Source organism: Falco biarmicus, chromosome Z (assembly GCF_023638135.1).
Source record: "Falco biarmicus isolate bFalBia1 chromosome Z, bFalBia1.pri, whole genome shotgun sequence".
Classification (NCBI taxonomy): Eukaryota; Metazoa; Chordata; class Aves; order Falconiformes; family Falconidae; genus Falco; species Falco biarmicus.
This window is the reverse complement of record NC_079311.1, coordinates 17316138-17336085: the sequence shown is the minus strand read 5'-3', so window position 1 is coordinate 17336085 and position 19948 is coordinate 17316138. Positions and strand designations below refer to the sequence as shown.

Below are 19948 nucleotides of genomic sequence, written 5' to 3'. Positions count from 1 at the left end.
AGACTGGTGTATAGCGAGCTATTTAAAATGCAGCTGAGTGAGTGAAGTTGGGTTCTTCACTCATATGGTGTAAGCTGGTCACCTTCCAAAGTAAGGGGAAGTGTCTGTGATGTCATGATAAATCCATGGCTGATGTCAAAAATAATAGTGGTGTTAGTGTTCAGCAACTTGTATAGTTATTGCATAGGATTGCTTTGAGAAGTTGTGTTGGTTTTATTTCTGCATTTGTTTTTACTCATGTTTTATTATGCTTATTACTTGCAATTAAGATTAAATTTCGAAGACTTTGGAAGTAATTACTACATATGTCAGCAGTTGTCCGTACAGCTTTATTTTTAGTGTAGTGTTTCTGGAAAATTTTTCCAGAATCTGTCAAGGTGCAAGTGACTTGAAAGGATCATCTGCAAAGCTTGCTTTTGTTGAAAAACTTCAGAACCTATTCATTTATAAATGTAAGGAGGAAATAATACAAATTTTTTTTTGTCAGATTGTACAGATGAACAATTACTGTGGTCTTGGCATCGATGCAGAGTTGAGCTTGGACTTTCATCATGCTAGAGAAGAAGAACCAGGGAAATTTAACAGCAGGTAATCCTGGGGAAACAAGGAAGGGCAACTGTGTGGCATTGCACAACTTACACTATGGCTGGTAATCTTGAAATGCTACGGGTATCTACAAACAATATTGCTTGAGTCAGAGCTGACACAGGGAGCAATTCTGTTAGCCAGGTACTCATAGACGCAGAATTTGGGGGTTGTATTTGGTTTTTTGGTTTTGGGGTTTTTTTCCTTACCAAGAGAGCACCAAAGCAGTTTTTGGAAGCCCTGTCGTTATTATTCAGTATACTTATGTCCCAATAACTCCAATGTTGAGTTCATTGACGTTTTGAGGTAGCAGTCATATCTTTTATTCAAAGCCTTTAGCAGGAGGGGGGCAGTGCTGCTACATGAGCAATAAACATACTGTTCAGAACCTCTTCATCCCTTTCCCACCCTTGCTTATGCTGTGGTAGCCTCTGTGTGCTGGTAATAGGGATAAAAAAAATCTCTGTATCTCAAGTAAGACTGCATGATTAAAAAGGTGTGGAGAGAGACCTTCCTCCTTCGTGGCATGCAGATCAATCCATAATAGTACTTTTTCTTCTTCCCATAAACACTGAAAATTATGAGAACAAGAAACACATTTGTGTAATTAATGGGTAGTAATTCCTTGTAGACACTGGTTTTGTCTGCTTTCTCCTATGTTTCTGAGTAAATGTCTTCTAAATTGTTTCTTCAGTTGCCAGAGGGAGTTACAGACAGCTACAACTATGTTCTATTCAAATTCTAACTATTAAAAATATTCTCTGACCGGTTATGGGCGTAACAATGTGTTATCCCACCTATTGTGCAGTGTGCTGTCTATCTTTACAGGCATTGCTAATGTTTTTTTTTTCAAAATGAAATAGTACAGGATACTGGTTTTGCTACATAAGTTACTGTTAGGCACTCGTTTGTATTTTCAATCCACTGGACTGAAAACATCATAGGTAGTAAACCTGTGCAGTAAGTTTGCATATAGCAATGCCTATTCTAGTGTATAAAACTGTTCTAGATTTACTTGTGCAATTAATATAATGTAAGAGTTCATTCTTCCTTTAAAATATACTACTCTGACTTGGTAAAGCTGCAGCATTGTAAAAAATGTATCCTTTCTTATTACCACTGTATTTAAGGGTTATACTTTGCCTTTTATTGCCCTGTGTGATTTTCATCCCTTGAATCTTCATCTCAGTCAGTTCACGGTGTTCAGCACCTGCAGTGCACTGGGCAATGGCTTGGTCCTTTTATGTGCCTGTTTGGACACCAAGCCAGCAGGGTGTCTTGAAGGGCATGTGGGAAAGAAGAGAAGACTATTATTTTCTTTGTGAATCTGAAGGACTGTATATTTCTGTGATTCAAGATCTGGAAAAGGAACATGAAATAATGAATTGGTACTGAGGTACTGACACATGATTGTTGCCTTTGACTGTCTGTGACCATGATTGTTAAAATTCCTGGCTTTACCCTTTCCCAGGATATGCAAGTAGACACTCTTGCCAGCAAGTAGCACTTTTTAAATTATTTTCAGTAAATTAGCTAAGAAGGATGGCTACTTAATGCCAGATGCAGCAGCTGCTGGCCTGTAAACTGGCAGCTCCTGAGTGCAGAATGGGAAGTTTCAGGTTGTGGCAACAGAAATTGCAGATAGTCCTTGAAAGAAAAATGGGCTTGGGTGCTCTTCTGAATCAAGACCTTAAGCTGGTAGATGTCCTAAGAGCTGTGTGCTCTCTGGCCTCACACTGTAGCATCTCTCCACTTGCTCAGGACTCTTTACCTTTGGCTAGCAGCTCACAGTGCAGTGATGACATGCCTCCAGGGCATTCAGTGCTGAACTTGCATCACAGGGCAGATACGAATAGTGTGTGTTGTGGCAGTGATGGTTTTACATTGTTGTAAAGCTATGTGAATTTGTTTCTTAGTGCAAAACTTGAAGGATCAGGGCATCTGTCTTCATTCTTGTATTCCCGTGGGATCCTGGAGCAGTCTTTAGGGTTGCCTGTTACAGAAGAGACCACATCTTGTTTGTGCCATCCAAAATTAGAAGGAGACTGCTATGGCAGGCAGTCTCCTGGATGTAAGGTTAGGCAGAAAGAATATTCTGCATGGTTTAAAACAAGTTTGGAATTGTTTTACAAAGATACAGAACCGTTCTGTCTCTTGCTTGGGGAAAGTTTTGAAAGTATTGGTTCAATTTGTCAGTTGTGGGTTTTAAAATACTACAATGGCCACCATCTAACTCATTTTTTTTTCCATTTTGGGTCCTCTGTATGTGAACCTGGTAAAGTTTTTTCCCAGACGGTAAAATCACCCTAATAAATGCACCCCATCGGATGCCAATTATTGGTCAGAGCTCTTCTGCAGTGGTGGTTTCCCACCCAGTGGTGGGCTTGTTGAATTGCAGGACTAGACCGCAGGCGGTCATTTTGTTCCGCTTGATAGCTTTCCGTGCTATGTGCTGCAGTTCTGAGAGATGTGCTGCTGAGGGACGTTACCTCTCTGTTTATTAGTGCTCATGGGAAATCGCAGTTCATTTAAAAAGGCCTGGCACGCAGATTTCTTACCTCTCACCTTCAAAAAAGAGTTCCCCCAACCTACCCTTCTAGGTGTGCAGCAGTTGGCAAGAGCTGTGAAAAGTATGGCTTTCTGCATCAGCTTACTTCATGTCTTTACAGCTCTTGAGGACTGGCTTCTTTATTTTGTATTCATGAAAGCCTGGAAAGCAGTTACTTGCTTCTTCTGGTCGTTAGCAGCAGGACAAGCAAGCCTTCCTTGCTTCCTCTGGCCACCTGAGGTGCTTGATGCTCAGACAACAGCCACAGAGATAATTAAACCAACGGTGTATGTTGATGCTGTGGTGTCTCCCTGAGTCTATGGAGCCTTGTTCATGGGACTTTTTAAAAGTAACAGGTGTTTTGCAATTTGCTCTAGCAAGGATAAATACAGGCATGCAATACTTAAAATTGTTTATTTTCATAATTCATTAAACTGGCCCTGTAGAGGATTACATTTTAACTTCATCTATTCTGAGATATTAAATTTGCTAAACTGAAGAATTAGTTCAGCCTTCTGAATGCCCCTCAGAAAGGGTGTATGTAGCTTTATGGGTGTAGACAGTGGGGCATCAGGTAGTATATGAGTGTTGGCTATGCTTGTAGTGCATCTTTTTGTAGAAAAACAAACCAAAGGGTGATTCCTGAGCTGTGTGGTTCCCTCATACTCATCTGAGCAGTAGGATGTTACTTCCATATCTGTACTCTAGAGAGCCTTCCAGATGGTTATGGGATAACATAATGATGCGAGTGTTAGAGCCAATCTGATGCAAGGACTAGGTGGCTCCGTGGGGGTGGATGAGCTGCATGTAATGCCCTGCCCTCCTCTCTTATCTCCATCAGTGTCATTTACAGCAGTGACTGCAATGTGGGTCTCACCTAATATAAACCTTGATTTCTTTCAGCACAGATAAGGTGTTGGACACTGCTCCGAGGACAGCTTCCTCCTTCCCACCTTGCTAATTAGCTGTGGTGAAACTACTGTCTGCAAAATGTGTCTAACCAAGGGTTTGTTTTAGGAGATGCGTATTCTTTCTGCCCAAGTGGCAAGCTAGTGCGTTATTGGCTGCTGCTAGAAGTGCCTTCCACTGGCACTTTCTCCCCAGATTGTGTCCCACATGTAGATGTGCTAAGAGGGGTAATGATTGTCTCTAGTGACTGATGTGTGAAGATGACCCTTCCAACTTGGCTGACCATTTTAATCATAAAGTATTTCTGTCACCTTCAAAACCACTGGGTACAAATTGGCATGGTAACATTATTATTTAGTCTTAATGTCCTAATAATACATAAATGGGGTGGAATATGTATGCAGGACAGGAGTGATGGGATTTAATCTCTGACAGATTTACCCTTCGTTGTGTGGGGTGCTGTTACCCAACGTTTCTGGATCTTGTGGACCTCAGTGGTCCATAAGTGTCTCTTAGGAGTCACATAATTCAGGACTGTGTCTGCAGTTGTATTCTTTCAGTTTCTACAGGCTTCCTTCTTCATGCAACAAAAATTAGTACTTCTTGGGAATATTTAGAAGTATTGTGTTTCCCACCAATTTTGTGTTATTTTTCAGTTGTATCCGAAGTAGATAAAACCTGTCTTAGTATAGATACATCTTGTCTGGAGTAGAAACCTATATTAAATGGTGTTACATAAGATACCTTTAATTCAGTGCTGTTTAAACTATTAGCATGTAGGACTAATCATTCCCAATGTAATAATTCAAAAGACCTGAACAGTCTGTCTGAAGAGTTGACTATAACCCACATGCTAAACTGACTGTCTTTCCCTAGTTGAATGTCTACAGGATTTACATGTAATCCTAAAGAGATTTTTCAGGGTTGGATTCCAATGACACCCATGTGCTACTAGGGTCAAATAATGGAAATTACACTTCTTATTTTAAGGTTGCCCTGAAGGTCATGTATCCAAAGATTTACATTCTAGAAGAATTTACTGTGTTTAACTAACATTTGTTTGTGTTATTCTTAAAATATTTTGACATTTCTAGGGTTGCCATGAAATCTTTCTCTTTTTTTACTTTAAAATTCGAAGTGTTAGAGCTCTGTCACAGGTTAACATTACTAAGTGTGTTTTAAGTTTCTGCAGCTGAGTGTATTTCAAATAGGTAAAGCAAAGCCTTGCAAAGGTTTTGTGCCTCAATTATTCTAGATTTGCATGAGAAAACATTTAAAAATGTTTCCTGAAGACCTCTAGGTCTTAATTAAAAATACAGGTTTTCAGTGGAGAAGTTTACATTTCAAAGAGGCATTGCATTGAGGTAATGCTATAAGAAGGGATGATGTTTCTGTAATAAAATTTCACAGATCTCCACATGCCTGGACAGCACGAATCATCCCTTAAGCAAAAAGTATATAAAGTAGCAGTCTGTAGCTTGTGCCTCGTTTCTGCAGTAAAATTAGGAAGAATTTGGAGAGCATTTAATTGAAAAACTCTTCAAACGTAATTACCTGCTAGAGGACAGTACTGGTATATATATGAGGAAGAGTGCTGGGCTGGGCTTTACCTTTTAGTTACAGGATGTGTGTCTGCTCCTAGGTTTCACAACAAAGGAGTTTATGTGAAAGTTGGGCTGCAGAAGATAAGTCATACCAGAAATCTTCACAAAGACATAAAGCTTCAAGTGGACCAGCACGAGGTGGAATTACCAAGTATAGAAGGACTCATTTTTATTAATATACCCAGGTAACAAGGAGAGGAAGGAGCCTGTGTGGATGAATATGTATATGTGGCTTTATGTGTGGAAATGCTGCTTGGTATTTAAGTATCAAATGCCAAATGGCTAGATAAAATGTTAAATGATCTATATTAATAGATGGTTGTTACTAGGTTTTTTTGATTACAGTGTGACTCACTGGCTTTGCAGCTGCAGCTAAGGAGATAGCTCTTAATACTATTTTGACATCAGCGTTCTGATCCTTTGAAAGTCACAAGCTTACTCCACATAAAAGTAGTACTGTCTTGTTTTCCCAGGGCAAACCCCCCACATTTGCTATTTCTTCTGTGTTCTAACAGCAATTTGGAATGATTTCCTCACTAAAGGTCTTCAGACTTCTTTTGGACCAGTTTTTTAGTGAAACATGACTTTTTAGGCATGGTTGTAGGCCTGTGGCTTCTCTCCACTACCATTTTCTACCTCCCCCAGACTGTTTGAACGGTCCACTGGATTTCTCTGTGACTTGTAGAAGGATCAAAGATGATCAGCTTGCACACACTTTCTGGCATGCTAGAGACCAGGCATCTAAGCAGTTTCTGCAGTGAAAGCCAGTCAGGATTCAACTGTCAAACACTGTCTAGGTACTACAGCCATCTGGTCAGTATATGTGGAGCTGATGATGCTACCCAGGTAGCTGTGGAAAACCCACCGCTCACATACCTTCTACAGGGTTCTAGGGGCTGTCCTGAAACCTGCAGGGAGCTAGAGTTACTGCTGTGGAGGAAAGGAAGGCAAATCTGCAGGAAATCTGGCTTCCTTTAGGTGTGCTGTTGGTAGAGGCAGGTTTTCTGTTTGCACAGAACCAGCAGGTAATTAGTGCTGCCATACATTTCAAGTACACTCTTACCTTAAACTACCTGTATATCTTTCCATTTTATTCTGAAAATGTTCCAACTTTTTATTCAAATATATATATTTACATGTACACGCAGGTATGTGCACATGCACATACACACAAGTATACGTTGCACATGAGAACTATGGAGAAGAAAAGATCACGATTAGTACTGAGAAGTCAATGCACTAAAACAATAAGCAAATTATTTGAGTAAGAAGGGCTGATACTTCACGAAAAGCAACATGGTGTTAAGTCGAGAGAAGCATTTCAGAGGACTGAAGTGCAGGAGTACCTGCCTAACTGCAAGTGAGTTTGGTCAGGTACAAGAATAAAAACTTGCTAGTTGTTTCAGCTTTAGTTTCTCCTCAGTAGCTTCCGTGAGTATTGTCAAGACCAGTAAGATCTGTGTTAAGTTCTTAAGTCTTGGAAGTTAAGGGTTAGCGTAGCTGTAGCCTGTATTTCCCATCAAACTAAAGCTCTTTGAAGTTACTTTCCTCTTGCCTGTTCTTTTTCTTCCACGTGGAAACTACTTACCTGACTCCTTCTTTCACTCCTAAAAGATCTGGTCAGAAGTCTTCCAAATCTTAGGAAAACACTTGCTGCTTCTACAGCGCAGGAAAGCTGTGTTGTCTCCTCCAGCTGGTGGGGAGCGATGTCTAGCTTTTGAAGTCTGGCAAACGAGCCACCCCTAGCAGGGTACTGGGCTGGGTGCCCTGTGGCAGATGGCACATCTGCAGGCAGTCACTGTGGTGTGCTCTTTATGCAGCTGGGGGTCTGGAGCTGATCTCTGGGGGTCTGAGAGTGATAGCCGCTTTGAGAAACCGCGCATTGATGATGGCCTGCTGGAAGTTGTTGGTGTGACTGGCGTCGTTCACATGGTAAGTTGGCATTCCAGTAAGAACAGAGGAAACATACATTTTCTCGGAGTGGTTTATTTTGTAACAGACAGTGCATTGCAAGTGCCTAGTCCTAAAAAGTATGCCTCCATGTTACGGTTATACCATGATTTATTCAGGTACTTGTTGCATCACACAGAAGTGGTTATAGACCATAAACAGAATTTATGGGCAGTGTTGGCTTTCTCTGAAGAAAGCATTCAGATGTGAGGGGTTTAACTGCAGCTGGTGTGCCTGCTCATGGACTGCAGTGCCTTCTTGTTGCCTGTTCATTGGCCTGTCCTGAAGGTCCATATTAAGGTGCCAGACTATGACAGATGGAATGGAAACAGAAGAAACTTGTGGTTGGGTAACAAGTAGTAATAGCAATATGAAGAACTTCTTAAAAGGGCATAGGCGAATGCTTTGTGGCTTGTGTAGGCTTTGAACCGAGGCCAGAAACATGCATGTATACATACAGATGAAATGCACATATATATGTACTACAGAATACACTAGCTTTCTCACAACAAGTATCATGGTGTCAAAACAAAACCGTTCATGGGATAAGAACAAGATTTTACTTTACATTACAAAACCACGCACTCTTCACTTAGTGTGTTTTCAAAAAATCTTGTCATACCTCATCACCTCATCAGGGCAGACATTCCTTCCAGGTGGATGGCTTTATAATCATCTGCCACAGGCTTTCCGACACCTGTCTCTGAGAATCTGATGGTAGATGTTCTTGATCTGAACGGTACGTGAAGCAGATGGTATGCCAGCTCTGCAAAGAATATTATGACTCAGTTTGTGCAACTTCAGTTCTTCCATGTATTACCTGTTTTTACAATGGCCTGCTGTTAGCAACACAGTGCTGTGGGATGGCAGGTTATATATGCCAAGGATACGGAGAGAGCCGGCGGAGGAGCTCGCCAAGTCACTCCATAATTTATCAGCAGCCCTGGCTAACTGGGGAGGTCCCAGAAGGCTGGAGGTTAGCCAGCGTGACACCCATCTTAAAAGAAGGGCTGACCTTGGTGCTGGGGAAGGATAGTGAAGCACCATCATCCTCAGTGCCATCATGCAGCACATGCAGGACAACAGGGGGGTCAGGCCCAGCCAGCATGGGGTTATGAAAGGCAGGTCCTGCTTGACAAACCTGATCTCCTTCTGCCAGAAGATGACTCTCCTAATGGATGAGGGAAGGGCTGTGGATGTTTTTTAAGTGGACCTTATTAAAGCCTTTCACACTGTCTCCCACAGCATTCTCCTGGAAAAACTGACTGTTCAGGACTTGGGTGGGTGTGCTCTGCACTGGGTTAAAAGCTGGCTGGACAGCCAAGCCCAAAGCGTGGTGGTGAACGGAGTTACATCCAGCTGGTGGCCGGTCACAAGTGGTGTTCCCCTGGGCTCAGCATTGGGGCCAGCCCTGTTTAATACCTTTATCAACGATCTGGACGAGGGGATCGAGTGCACCCTCAGCCAGTTTGCAGATGACACCAAGCTGGGGGGAGTGTTGACCCGCCTGAGGGCAGGAGGCTCTGCAGAGGGACCTGGTCAGGCTGGAGCGATGGGCCCAGGCCAGTCGTGTGAGGTTCAGCAGGGCTCAGTGCCGGGTCCTGCCCTTGGGTCACACCAGCCCCACGCAGCGCTACAGGCTGGGGCAGAGCGGCTGGAAAGGGCCTGGTGGGAAAGGGCCTGGGGGTGCTGGGTGACGGCCGGCTGGGCAGGAGCCAGCAGTGTGCCCAGGGGGCCCAGGCGGCCAGCAGCACCCTGGCTGGTGTCCCCAGCAGTGTGGCCAGCAGGACCAGGGCAGTGACCGTCCCCCTGCACTGGGCACTGCTGAGGCCGCCCCTCGAACCCTGTGTTCAGGTCTGGGCCCCTCTCTGCAAGGGGGACGTAGAGGGGCTGCAGCGTGTCCAGAGACGGGCAGCGGGGCTGGGGAAGGGGCTGGGGCACAGGTCTTGTGGGGAGCCGCTGAGGGGGCTGGGGGTGTTTAGTCTGGAGGCTCAGGGGGGACCTTGCTGCTCTCTACAGCTGCCTGACAGGAGGCTGTGGGCGGGTGGGGGTTGGTCTCTTCTCCCAGGTAACAAGTGACAGGACAAGAGGAAACGGCTGCAAGTTGCAGCAGGGGAGGTTTAGATTGGAGATTAGGAAAACTTTCTTCACTGAAAGTGTGGTGAAGCATTGGAACAGGCTGCCCAGGGAGGTGGTGGAATCACCATCCCTGGGGGTATTTAAGAAACATGTAGATGCGGTGCTTAGGGATGTGGTTTAGTGATGGGCTTGGCTGTGCTGGGCTAACAGCTGGACTTGATGATCTTGAAGGTCTTTTCCAACCTAATGATTCCATGATTCTGTGATTGTCTTAATGTTTCTCTCACTATTTTAAGAAATCTGCTGCTGAAAAAGTGTATGTGGTCAGGTAACTAGAGACAACTAATTCATACAACCATCAAAAATTGAAAGGTGGGTGCTTGAAACTGCAGCTCAATCTTTGGTGTTGGCCCACTTTACCATTTTGTAATTTAGGTCTTTTAAAGAAGACAAATATAAAGCACTGCATTAGAAGAAGTGGTTTGGTAGAGATCCTTAAAATTTTTGTGAAGTTACAAGGAACAAGGAGTGTACCCATTGCTTTGGAAGATAGATGTTAACAAACTCATGCTCTGGTTTTGTGATCTTCTTTTAAGGTTTTTACCACCGTGTTTGGTGTCTGTATGCATTCCCTATGAGAATGTGTAGCAGCAAAGGTCACTTTGCTTCACTTTCTACAATTAATACTTAGCCATTAGTTGTAGCCAAGTATATGCATATGTAGTTTAGTTTATATGTATGTATGTGGAGTTGAGTTTAGCAAAACACTCTGATAGACTTCTGAGTTTCACATGTGCCGAACTCTCTGTGTATAGTTTGTTGTTTTGAAAATGTGTTTACTTCATTATGGAGGGGAGAGGTAAAAGCAAACAAGACCTTTGTGTGTGCATGCTTCTTGGCCAACCTGAGTGTGCAGATGATTTCAGTGTGCAAAACTGTGTATTTTGCTTCTGGCAGCCTGCAGGGTTATCTGAATTGTTCTTCATGTGCTAACTTAAATAATTAATGCTGCATCAGTAAAGGCATTTTTTTGCCTTTATTTTTTGATTTTGCCTATTCTTTTACTTGAAACTTAAAATGTCAGATGAGACTAAAATTCTATCCACTCAGTTTTAATGCAGCTAATATTTGTGATTCTTGTTGATTGGGTTGATTGATATCATGGTCTTTACTTCCTCACAGGGTCAAGTCCAAGGTGGTTTTCGATCAGGAATCCGCATAGCCCAAGGCTCATACTTTCGTGTAACACTGCTAAAACCAATTCCAGTTCAAGTTGATGGAGAGCCCTGGATTCAGGCCCCTGGCCAGATTATTATTTCTGCTGCAGGACCAAAGGTACTGGCTGTAGGTTTCTCTTAGCAAGTTGATTTTGTTTCTCCAGTGGATATGATCATACTATCTTGCTTGTCCGTTGTGTTCTGATGCTTCACTTTAAAAGAGTTGGTTGGCACAGTGTGGTAGCTGTTGGATAAATATGTAGCAGTTTCTACAGAGAATGGTTTGAGGGCCCACTCCACTGGCTCAGATGAGGCTTGTGTTTAAAGTAGTAGTCCCCGAGTTTCAGCTTATTGACTTAATTTTTTCCCCTGTATTGAGATCTTTAGGTAGGTCACAGTTATGAGGGCCATGGCAGTACTGCAGTGCACCAGGTAGGAAGCAGTCTGCTGGCAGTGCTGGAGGAGGGAAGGTCTGTCAGAGAGCAGCAAAGGAGAAAGCTGAATCATGGAGGAGAAAGTGCTGAGAATAAGATAGCTGGGAGTGATCAGTGTGTGGTTTTCCTTGATATTTCAATGTATATGTAGAAGGAAAAGAGCATCAGCTACCTAAGAATTTAACTTCTCTACTGACATCAAAATTGTGAAATAAACATTTTGTAGTAGTTGACTCTGGTGCACACCGGTCTACACATTTGCCTGCTACTGTAAGGATGCCTTTTTAACTCACACAAATTTGTTGCTGCAGGCAGTCTTGGAGAATACATAGCCCTGCTGGGAGGGCTACCAGAACGATGGCCCTTGCAGAGGAAAAATGGGTGAAAAAGAGGGTCATCCCTCAAATATTTTGGAATATGTTAAACTTTGGTTTTTTCCTGAAAGAAAGTGAGGAAAAGAGAAAGAGAGAGAGAACAAACCTGATTTCTCCTTCCAGTGAGAAATATTTCTATCTTTCTATCAGGTTAGTGACTAATAGTGTTATCTGTATATATGTGTATGTATATTTGTGTACATAAACATATATGCACACACATATATATCCTTACACATACACATACATGTGTATGTATGTTTATGTAAAAAACCAATTAATCCTATAGCTTTATAAGGAAATAGGTCCTTCAGATAGTTGCGTATTTAAATGTTTTTCTGTTGCAGTTCCAACATTTTACTTGTGTATTAGTTAGTTCTCTTAGATCTGCTTATAGGTGACTACAGGTATTTCAGTATTCACTTTTAAAACTTTCCATTTTAGGTCCATATGTTGAAAAAATCCAAGCAGAAACAGAAAAAAACTGGAAGCCTGAGAGAAATGAGAGTGGATAGCATGTCAGTCTCTGAAGGAGGACGCTAAGTGGAGACCTGTGTTCAGAAATAATGCAGCACACCTACTGTAGATACGAAGATGGTTCGGTAAAACGGAGTGCAGACGACTAGTGAAGAGGGTTGCTCATGAGCGTGCCTTTCATTACATTTTGACAGGACTGGGTTCTACTTCATCTTTCAAAGACAGTGCCTCATTATTACAAATAACTATTATGTACTTGTCTCATCTGAAATGTTTCCTTTGGGTTGCTTTTCCATAAGCCATTTCCCAGGTTTTTCATGTTTATAGAAAATGAGGCCAAACAGAGATTCCAAGATGCTGAGATTTCTGCATCTACCTTCACAAAGACTCTTCCTCTTTTCCCAGCTGTTTCTTAAAGAAAATCATTCCGTAGATAATTTTTGGTGCATTGTGCCATAAATGAAAATGTGTTCCTTTAAATTAATGCTCGCAGTACCCTCCCAACCAAAAAAATGCAAAGAATGAGCTGCTGAGAACTCCTTGGATCAGTCCAAATAGCACAGCTGAAACAGCGCTACTGTAAAGAGAAAAATACAAAACCCAGGAGAGAAGATTTCTGTAAAAGGAGTCCCATGCACGGGGAAGAGATAAAGTACTAGAACAATTGAGTCGAAATACTTCAGAGAGTTCGCTTCAGCAGTGTTTGGACAGTATGAATGAAGGGGAAGTAGCTTGTACAGCAAGTTCTCAACTGCAGCTTAGTTTCTCCTGCATTATTCAGTCAAAGCCTGTTTTAAAAGCTATTTGAATTTCAGCAGCTACCACTCTAATTTAAAAAAGGAACAAGAATACTCAAGGCAGTATTACATTATACTGATTTTTTCTATCACTGAAACCATTATCTTTGACAGCAGGCCTCTCTTCTTGTCTTTACTTGTGCTGTTTCATTTTCATTAATTTGTGACAGTTGGACTGTTATTCAAGCTCAAGGACTAAAAAAATCATCGCTAATTAGGGTAAAAGAAATACCTTAGTGTTAAGTAAATTAGCACAGTCATATGTTAGAGCTGAAGTACAGCATAGCTTCACTGAGGAGCCTTAGGAGGTATTGAAGCCTGTAGCGTGCATGTGATATTCTGTAGGCTTCAGATAATGGAATGTGATAGCTGTCATGAAAACTCATGTACCTGGCCAGCCTTCCCAGGTCCTTGGTGGGTGGTGTCATCAGGTGTGGGCACAGGGGCACAGTGGCTGTCTTTTCTCACTTGGATGAGTGTGTGCTCTTCAGAGGCTGTTCCTCTGTCACCTCCTGTGAGACTGAGGTCACCTCTCTGTGCTTACCCATCTGCTGAAGATGTGGGGGTCCAGTACCTATTTCAGAGCTTACTGCTAGAGGCTGGTGCTCGAGCAGACATGCTGCTCCTGTCATGCACTGCACGCGTCTACTGCCCGTGGCCATAGCTGTGTTGATCTTCACTCACATCTCTGCTGTCTCATCTCACCACTGGTTCTCCAGTGACTGAACCTTTCGCCTCAGGTCAACATCGTACACAAGGGGCCCCTCTGAGCTAGTTGTGCAGGGGGCCTGCAGCATTTTGCCACTCGTGTGCATCTGCTGCTTGGAGCTACTTAAGCTGTGTTGTCGGGAGCCCACTTAGCTAGCCAGTGGGCTAGCTTGTCCTCTGTTGCATGGTAATAACTAATTCAGCTATGGATGGCACAAATTCATCACTCAAGTGACAGCTTGAGGAGCATTGCTGTCACTCAGTGTCTAGGAAAACAGCTCCAGCTGCTGCAGGGGACTTCAGTGTATACGCCAAAGCCATATTCTATTGGAGCCAGTTACGTTCTGAGGCGCTTCTTGTTGGGTCTTGTTGGTCAGTCTGTACTCTTAAGCACTGTGCCAACTTCAGCAAATCTGATCATCACTTGTGCTTTCTACTTTCCAGTCACAGTGCAGACAAGGGCGTGAATGTGGGTGCTACAAGAATATAGCAATCTATAGCAACAGAATGATACAGCTAAAGCTGTAAACTGACAAAAGAGCCATGCAAAAATGGCAGCTGCCCACAGCCTCTCCTTCCTGTCTAGTGATTCCTTCTGTTCTTAGTGTTCTGGTAGAGATGTATTTGGAGGACTGACTCCTGTTTTCAATGGAGCCTGTTTTATTGTTTAAATTGTTAATTTAATTTTAGGGTTGTTCTTCAGGTACCACCATGTGGACTACAACTTGCCTTTTTATTCAACATGCAAACTAGATTCATGCTATGAAGGAGATGGTGTGGGTAGTACAGACCTAAAATCCTCATCTCCTGATCATTAAACACAGTGTTGTCTCTGCTTCAGAACCTGGTCTTGAAGGATCAGCTGGAGCTTTTCTGACATCCTAGTACCAGCATTACAACTAGTAAGAGTGAAGTTGTATTTCAGGGTATGCCCTCTCAGGATGAAGCTCGCTAATTAGAGAGGAAATCTGAAACAGATTGCTGCTTACAATTGCCCAGAAAGCCAGAGAAGCTGCTTTGTGTCCTCAGGGCAGCAAAAAGAATGCATGGTCTTTCCAGTTGCTGATTCAGTAATGGAGAGGAAAACTTGACTTTTTGTTACAGAAAATATGCGTGGGCTCCAAGCTTGCTGGTACTGACCCGTCTTGTGAAGCCCAAGTAAATAAACCTGTCTTACTGTTTTTCCAGACGTAGATAGTTCTGCAGCATGCAGCTGACCGTGGTTCGTGTTCTTGGCTCTTTAAGGGCCTGGCTGTCTCTCCCTTTGCTCAGTGCCTGGTATCTGAAATAACACGAGACTCTTGAGTCACAGTATTTTAATCAGAGGGCCCCTTACTGTGGTGTATCCTTCCATGGTGATTTTCCATCTCTGGAACACTGGACCAGCCTGTGTACAGTGATAGCGTACTGACAGGATAGCGTCGTGGCAACAAGTGACACAGAAGGACGAATGTGTTCTCGCAACTGCCAGAGGGGATCCTGGGGGAGGACAGGAAAGCTTTGAGTTTTCTTTTTTCTTTCCCTTTTCTTCTTTCCCAGAAACCAGCTTCCACATGTTTTTTGAGCAGATGAGTGCCACACTGGAATGAAGATGTATCTTAAGAAAAACACACTTGGCGTTTAATGTCTCTACGCATCATAAAATAATGCTTGGTGTGTTTTGAAGACGAAACAGATTCCTAGGCAGTTGAGATAGGAAAGGTCCTGTGAAGTTTTAAAAAGGAGAAACTCAATATTTAACCCCTCTGTTAAGATGTTTCAGTTTCAGGTACTGTAATGACCAGTATAACAAGACTTCTTTTTATTATTATTATTATTATGTTATGGGTTTTTTTTATTTTTTCATCATACATGGTCTCTGAGAAGGCCTAGTATTTTATTTCATAGTATGTAAGACTTCCTTAAAGAGAAAACTCTTTGCAATTAATACAAAGCATTTTGACTTAGCCTTTACATTGAACAAAACAATGCATGACAATTCACATGATAGTGGGCAGATAAGTGATTCTCAGCACTGAGTCTTTAAGTAACCTTGTGCGAGAATCTAGTGGTCACACAGCCAAGTGCTATTAATAATTCAGTAACAAGAGCATTGGGGAAGAGGCTCTGTTCTGTCAAGACAGGCGTTAATCAACATCCAGAACACTGAACCGGTGTGGACAGGGCAGAGATGGAGGCTCATTGCTATCCTGAGCACACTCCATCCTCTCTCCACTGCCTCGCCTTTTTACCTTGTCTATAAACCATGGCAGGCACAGCTAGCGTCTCCCTGCTGAATTACACACTCCTGACCTTCTACTAGTGTCCTACTCTGCTTTGCCAACATGGGGGAGAGAGGGGTCCTGAAAATTATGGTTCATTTCCAATACCCCACTCCTGCAGAAGAGAGAAGGTGGTCAGTGGGTTAAAATCTGTTTTGATGGTTGAAACACATTACCTCTGTCTCAAGAGAACTGAAATGCAAAAGCTCATCCGTGAGATGACAGGTACTACTTCAGAAAATTTGCTGCTTTTTACCCATGGCTTTTATACTTGATTTGTGTAGTTTAAATGCCAAGAACCTTTTGTTCATATATGTGTATATATGTGTGTGTTTATATACATATGCTGTTAAAAATAGGCCTTATGATATTTCCCGTCACAGTGCCTAGTTGTACAGCTTTTACAGTGTTACAGCATTCTGATAGCACTCACTTTTGGATCTATCATCAGCTTTGGAGAGGAGGCAGAGCTTGCTTTTGTACTGATCCCACTGAGCTTCCCAGCAGATGCTTCTAATGGGCATGTGCTCTTCCACAAGACATGATGGCAATATAGTGAAAGCACAACTGCACTTAGAGTACAGTCACTGCATGTGCACAATTTGAACTCTTGCTCTTTCCAGATTTTAATCAAGTCTTTGTGTGTCTAAAATCAATGGCAATGGCTACCGTAGCATTTGGAAAACTAGAAGCTGTAGCATAGTCCGCTGCAAGACTTAAGTAAGGAACAAAACTAAATGAATTGTTATAGAATGTTTTTCAGTGAAGAAAATCTTCACAGTTACCCTCTTGTAAGTATTGTACAGATTGCATTTCTTTAAAGAGCAAATAATGTTCTTGTTTTGAATAAGAACTGTTTGGAATCACTAAGCATTTATGCGTGTCCATTACTCTGCAGCAGTCTGTTTGTAAATCTGTCATTGAATGAAGCCTCATTTTGTGGGAGAAGGTAAAAGGAGCTGTTGTGACACTTAAAAATTACTTATGTTGCCAGCACAATAGATTTAGCTGCGTAGGTATTCTGTAATGTGCTGACTATGCGAGCAGGTGTGCCCTGTGTTGCATAGCCACAGGTCCATACACCGGCACTGAAACTGGGGATACGTTAAGAGTTGTGCATTTGAGAGACCTGGCAGTATATTCTTCCAGTCCGTACCTCATACCTCTTCCTTCATCCTTCACAGTAACTGCATTTTCTGACAGGCTGCCTTGCTGCGCTTTGGGCCCAGCCTTTATACTGAAACTGGTAACAAGGGCGTGAGTACGTGGTGGTGAATGTGTGTGAAGAGCAGGGGAATGGAGACCCTGCTCTAAAATACCACTCTGACTGTTCGTTAATTTCTACTTCAGCTTCTACTTCAGCCATTTAGCAGCTGTGCAGCAAAGCCTCGGCAGCTACTGAACACCTTGGATTCATGGTGACAGCATTGCCTCATTTTCAGGCTTTGATCTTCCATGCACCAGTGCATGTATCAGTTCATAGACTTTTTGCACTTAACAGAAAATGCAGGTTAGGTAGGCTTAGGGTGTGGCAAAATTGCAATGTTTGTACTTTTTTGTAAATATGGGGATGATTCTACAGATACAAAAATGCACTTTCAGGTAACAGTGAAAACAAGTTTGTAGAATGCAGCTGTTTAGGAGTTTCTCTGAGTGCAGGGTTCCTTGATTCCCATCCATCTCTAATACTGTGTTTTCCTTGAAAGCCTGCTTGGGAATGAGAGAAGGTATCTTCTTCCCATCACAGTGTGTATTTGTAGCTGACTGACTGAAAGTTCACATATATATTTTTAAACAATTAAAAATTGGCTGCTATTCTAAGATTTAGGTTTATTAGACTGATTTTATAATGCTTAAAAGTAATTTTCAAGTTTTATTTATAATGTCAACATTTACTGATTTGACACTTGGCTGGTAGGAGAGATCCAGCTCAAAGCCTTTGTTCCTTTTGCTATTTAATGTATGTTTTTAACAGTGTAGCCATTGTATGTGTAGAATGCAGTGGAATCAATGCAAATTATTAATCTTGACCTGCAGTTAGACTGGCAGTTTCAATGTTTACAGGTTGGTGACTATTGATTGTAAACTCATACATGTCAGTTGAAACTGCACTCTTTCCGTTTTTTGGAAGCATTGTTTCTGCTTCCCATGACAACGAAATAGTGGCCTTCTGGTTTAGATACCTGGTTATCTCCCTTTGGAGGGATTTAAATGAGGATGATGACTTCTCTGCCATGGACCTGTTGGACAGAATTTCTACTGATACAAGTGTCGTATTGAACATGTTTTCCAAAGGATTGACTTTATTTTTTGTGAAGATAATTTATGAGAATGTTTTATAAGCAGATCGGTGTTGTTGAAAAAGTTGGGTTGAAGTCTTGAAATAAATGTATGTAGATATTAAAGATGTATCCCAAAGCAAAGTATTTTTAAATAGGGCACCATTACTGGTGTAGTTATCCCTCTGAGCTCTCCTAGCAACACACCCATTTTACCATGTCACTGGGGTCAGCTCAGCTGTGTTATTTAGGAGACAACTTGATTTCAGAAGATGTGGCTTCATTTATATTGTGCATATCCCATATTACACCTCTGGCAGCAACTCCTAATAGAAACATCAGCTGTAGAAGGCAGAACTTTTTCCCCATAGAAACTAGTGCAGGTTAAAGATTAGAGAAGCCCGCCCATGTGCTTGACTGTGGGAAAAGTTACAAGTCTGGTGACTGCTGGGCACTTACTGTCCCCTCTCACTGTCCACAGGGTGTGCCACGTATTAGTCCTTTTGCATTCTGAAGGCAAGAAGGCGCAAATCAACATGTGCCTGTGTCAGTTAACAGCTTGCCTCGCCGTGGCATCCCTTTGTGCTGCTGGTCTTGCCAAATTGGGTAGCAAGAGGTGCTTGAATAATACTGAGTATTTATTGTGTAATTTTAGGTGCTTATACAGCCTTCCCTGCTATTTTAAAGCAAAATTTTGGGGATCAGTAGCATAGCAATAGCTGTATAACTCCAGCTTTCTGACCATGCCAAAAGCAAGTTATCCTTGGAATAGTTTAATTAGCAATGGTGTAGATAGTAGCAATCAATACCTTGACGCTCCAAGTTCTGATTATTGGAAGGGAGCATCTCTGCTTTGAATGCAAAGCATCACAGAGTTTGCAATTCACTACAGATTTCAGTGTCCCTTCTACTTAGGAACCACCCATGACATCTTAAGTCTTCTCAAATTACAGCTTAGCTATTGCTTAAATAACTGTGTCTTTCACCTCTGGTTGTTTAAATCATCCAACTTCAAGCAGTTTTATGAATGCTATTTTAATTCAAGATACTCTTAAGATGTCTTACAGCATTTCTTGTGGATGTTCTAATACATTGGTAATAAATCATCGTGGCCCAAAATACTAAGGTAAACTGACCATTGAACAGTTAATTTTCCAGTGCTTATTCTTTGTGCATCAGCCTAATAATTCTCAGAAAAAAAAGCCTAAGTATAAGCATTAAAGTGGTTGAAAACTGTTTCCACATTGTGTGTCTCAAACCAGTAACTATTATCACGCGTTTACTTGTGGATTGGTCTCAGAAACAGGCTTTTAATGATGTAACTTGTTTCTCAGTGTCTGTCTTGTAAATGAGACACGTCACTATGCTGTGGTAACTTGTCTAGAAATAACATGCCTAGTGTACTAATTGGTTTTTTTTTTAAAAAAAAAAAGGTAATTTATAAAAGATGGACTGTTCTCTCATATTTAAACATCTGTTTGTCCTTGGGTTATGTTCTTAGAACAATTCTGTATATATTTTGCAATATGTGTTTTGTGTTTGATTGTACATTTTGCACTGATTTGAAATTCTGTATTCTAAGTATTATTTACAAGTTTCAGAGATCTGTAACTAGAATTTGTCTGTGAAAAATACAACATCTCTTCTACCCTGGATGTTCGTGAACTAGTCATGTTTTAAAAACAGTGAAATACACTTCTGCAGAGACAAACGTACTTTGTTTCAG

General features: G+C 41.9%; 1 protein-coding gene across 2 annotated transcripts in view; it reads left to right on the top strand.

The window, feature by feature from the left end:
* The window catches only part of DGKQ (diacylglycerol kinase theta), a 108843-nt gene extending 89206 nt beyond the window's left edge, over window positions 1-19637 (top strand). For both annotated transcript variants that reach the window (XM_056325263.1, XM_056325264.1), the window contains exons 19-23: window positions 488-588; window positions 5685-5831; window positions 7467-7578; window positions 10858-11010; window positions 12145-19637. In XM_056325263.1, coding sequence (XP_056181238.1) covers window positions 488-588; window positions 5685-5831; window positions 7467-7578; window positions 10858-11010; window positions 12145-12243 — 612 coding nt within the window. In that variant the 3' untranslated portion in view covers window positions 12244-19637. The remainder of the gene's footprint in view (window positions 1-487; window positions 589-5684; window positions 5832-7466; window positions 7579-10857; window positions 11011-12144) is intronic.
* The last annotated feature ends 311 nt before the right edge of the window (window positions 19638-19948 follow it).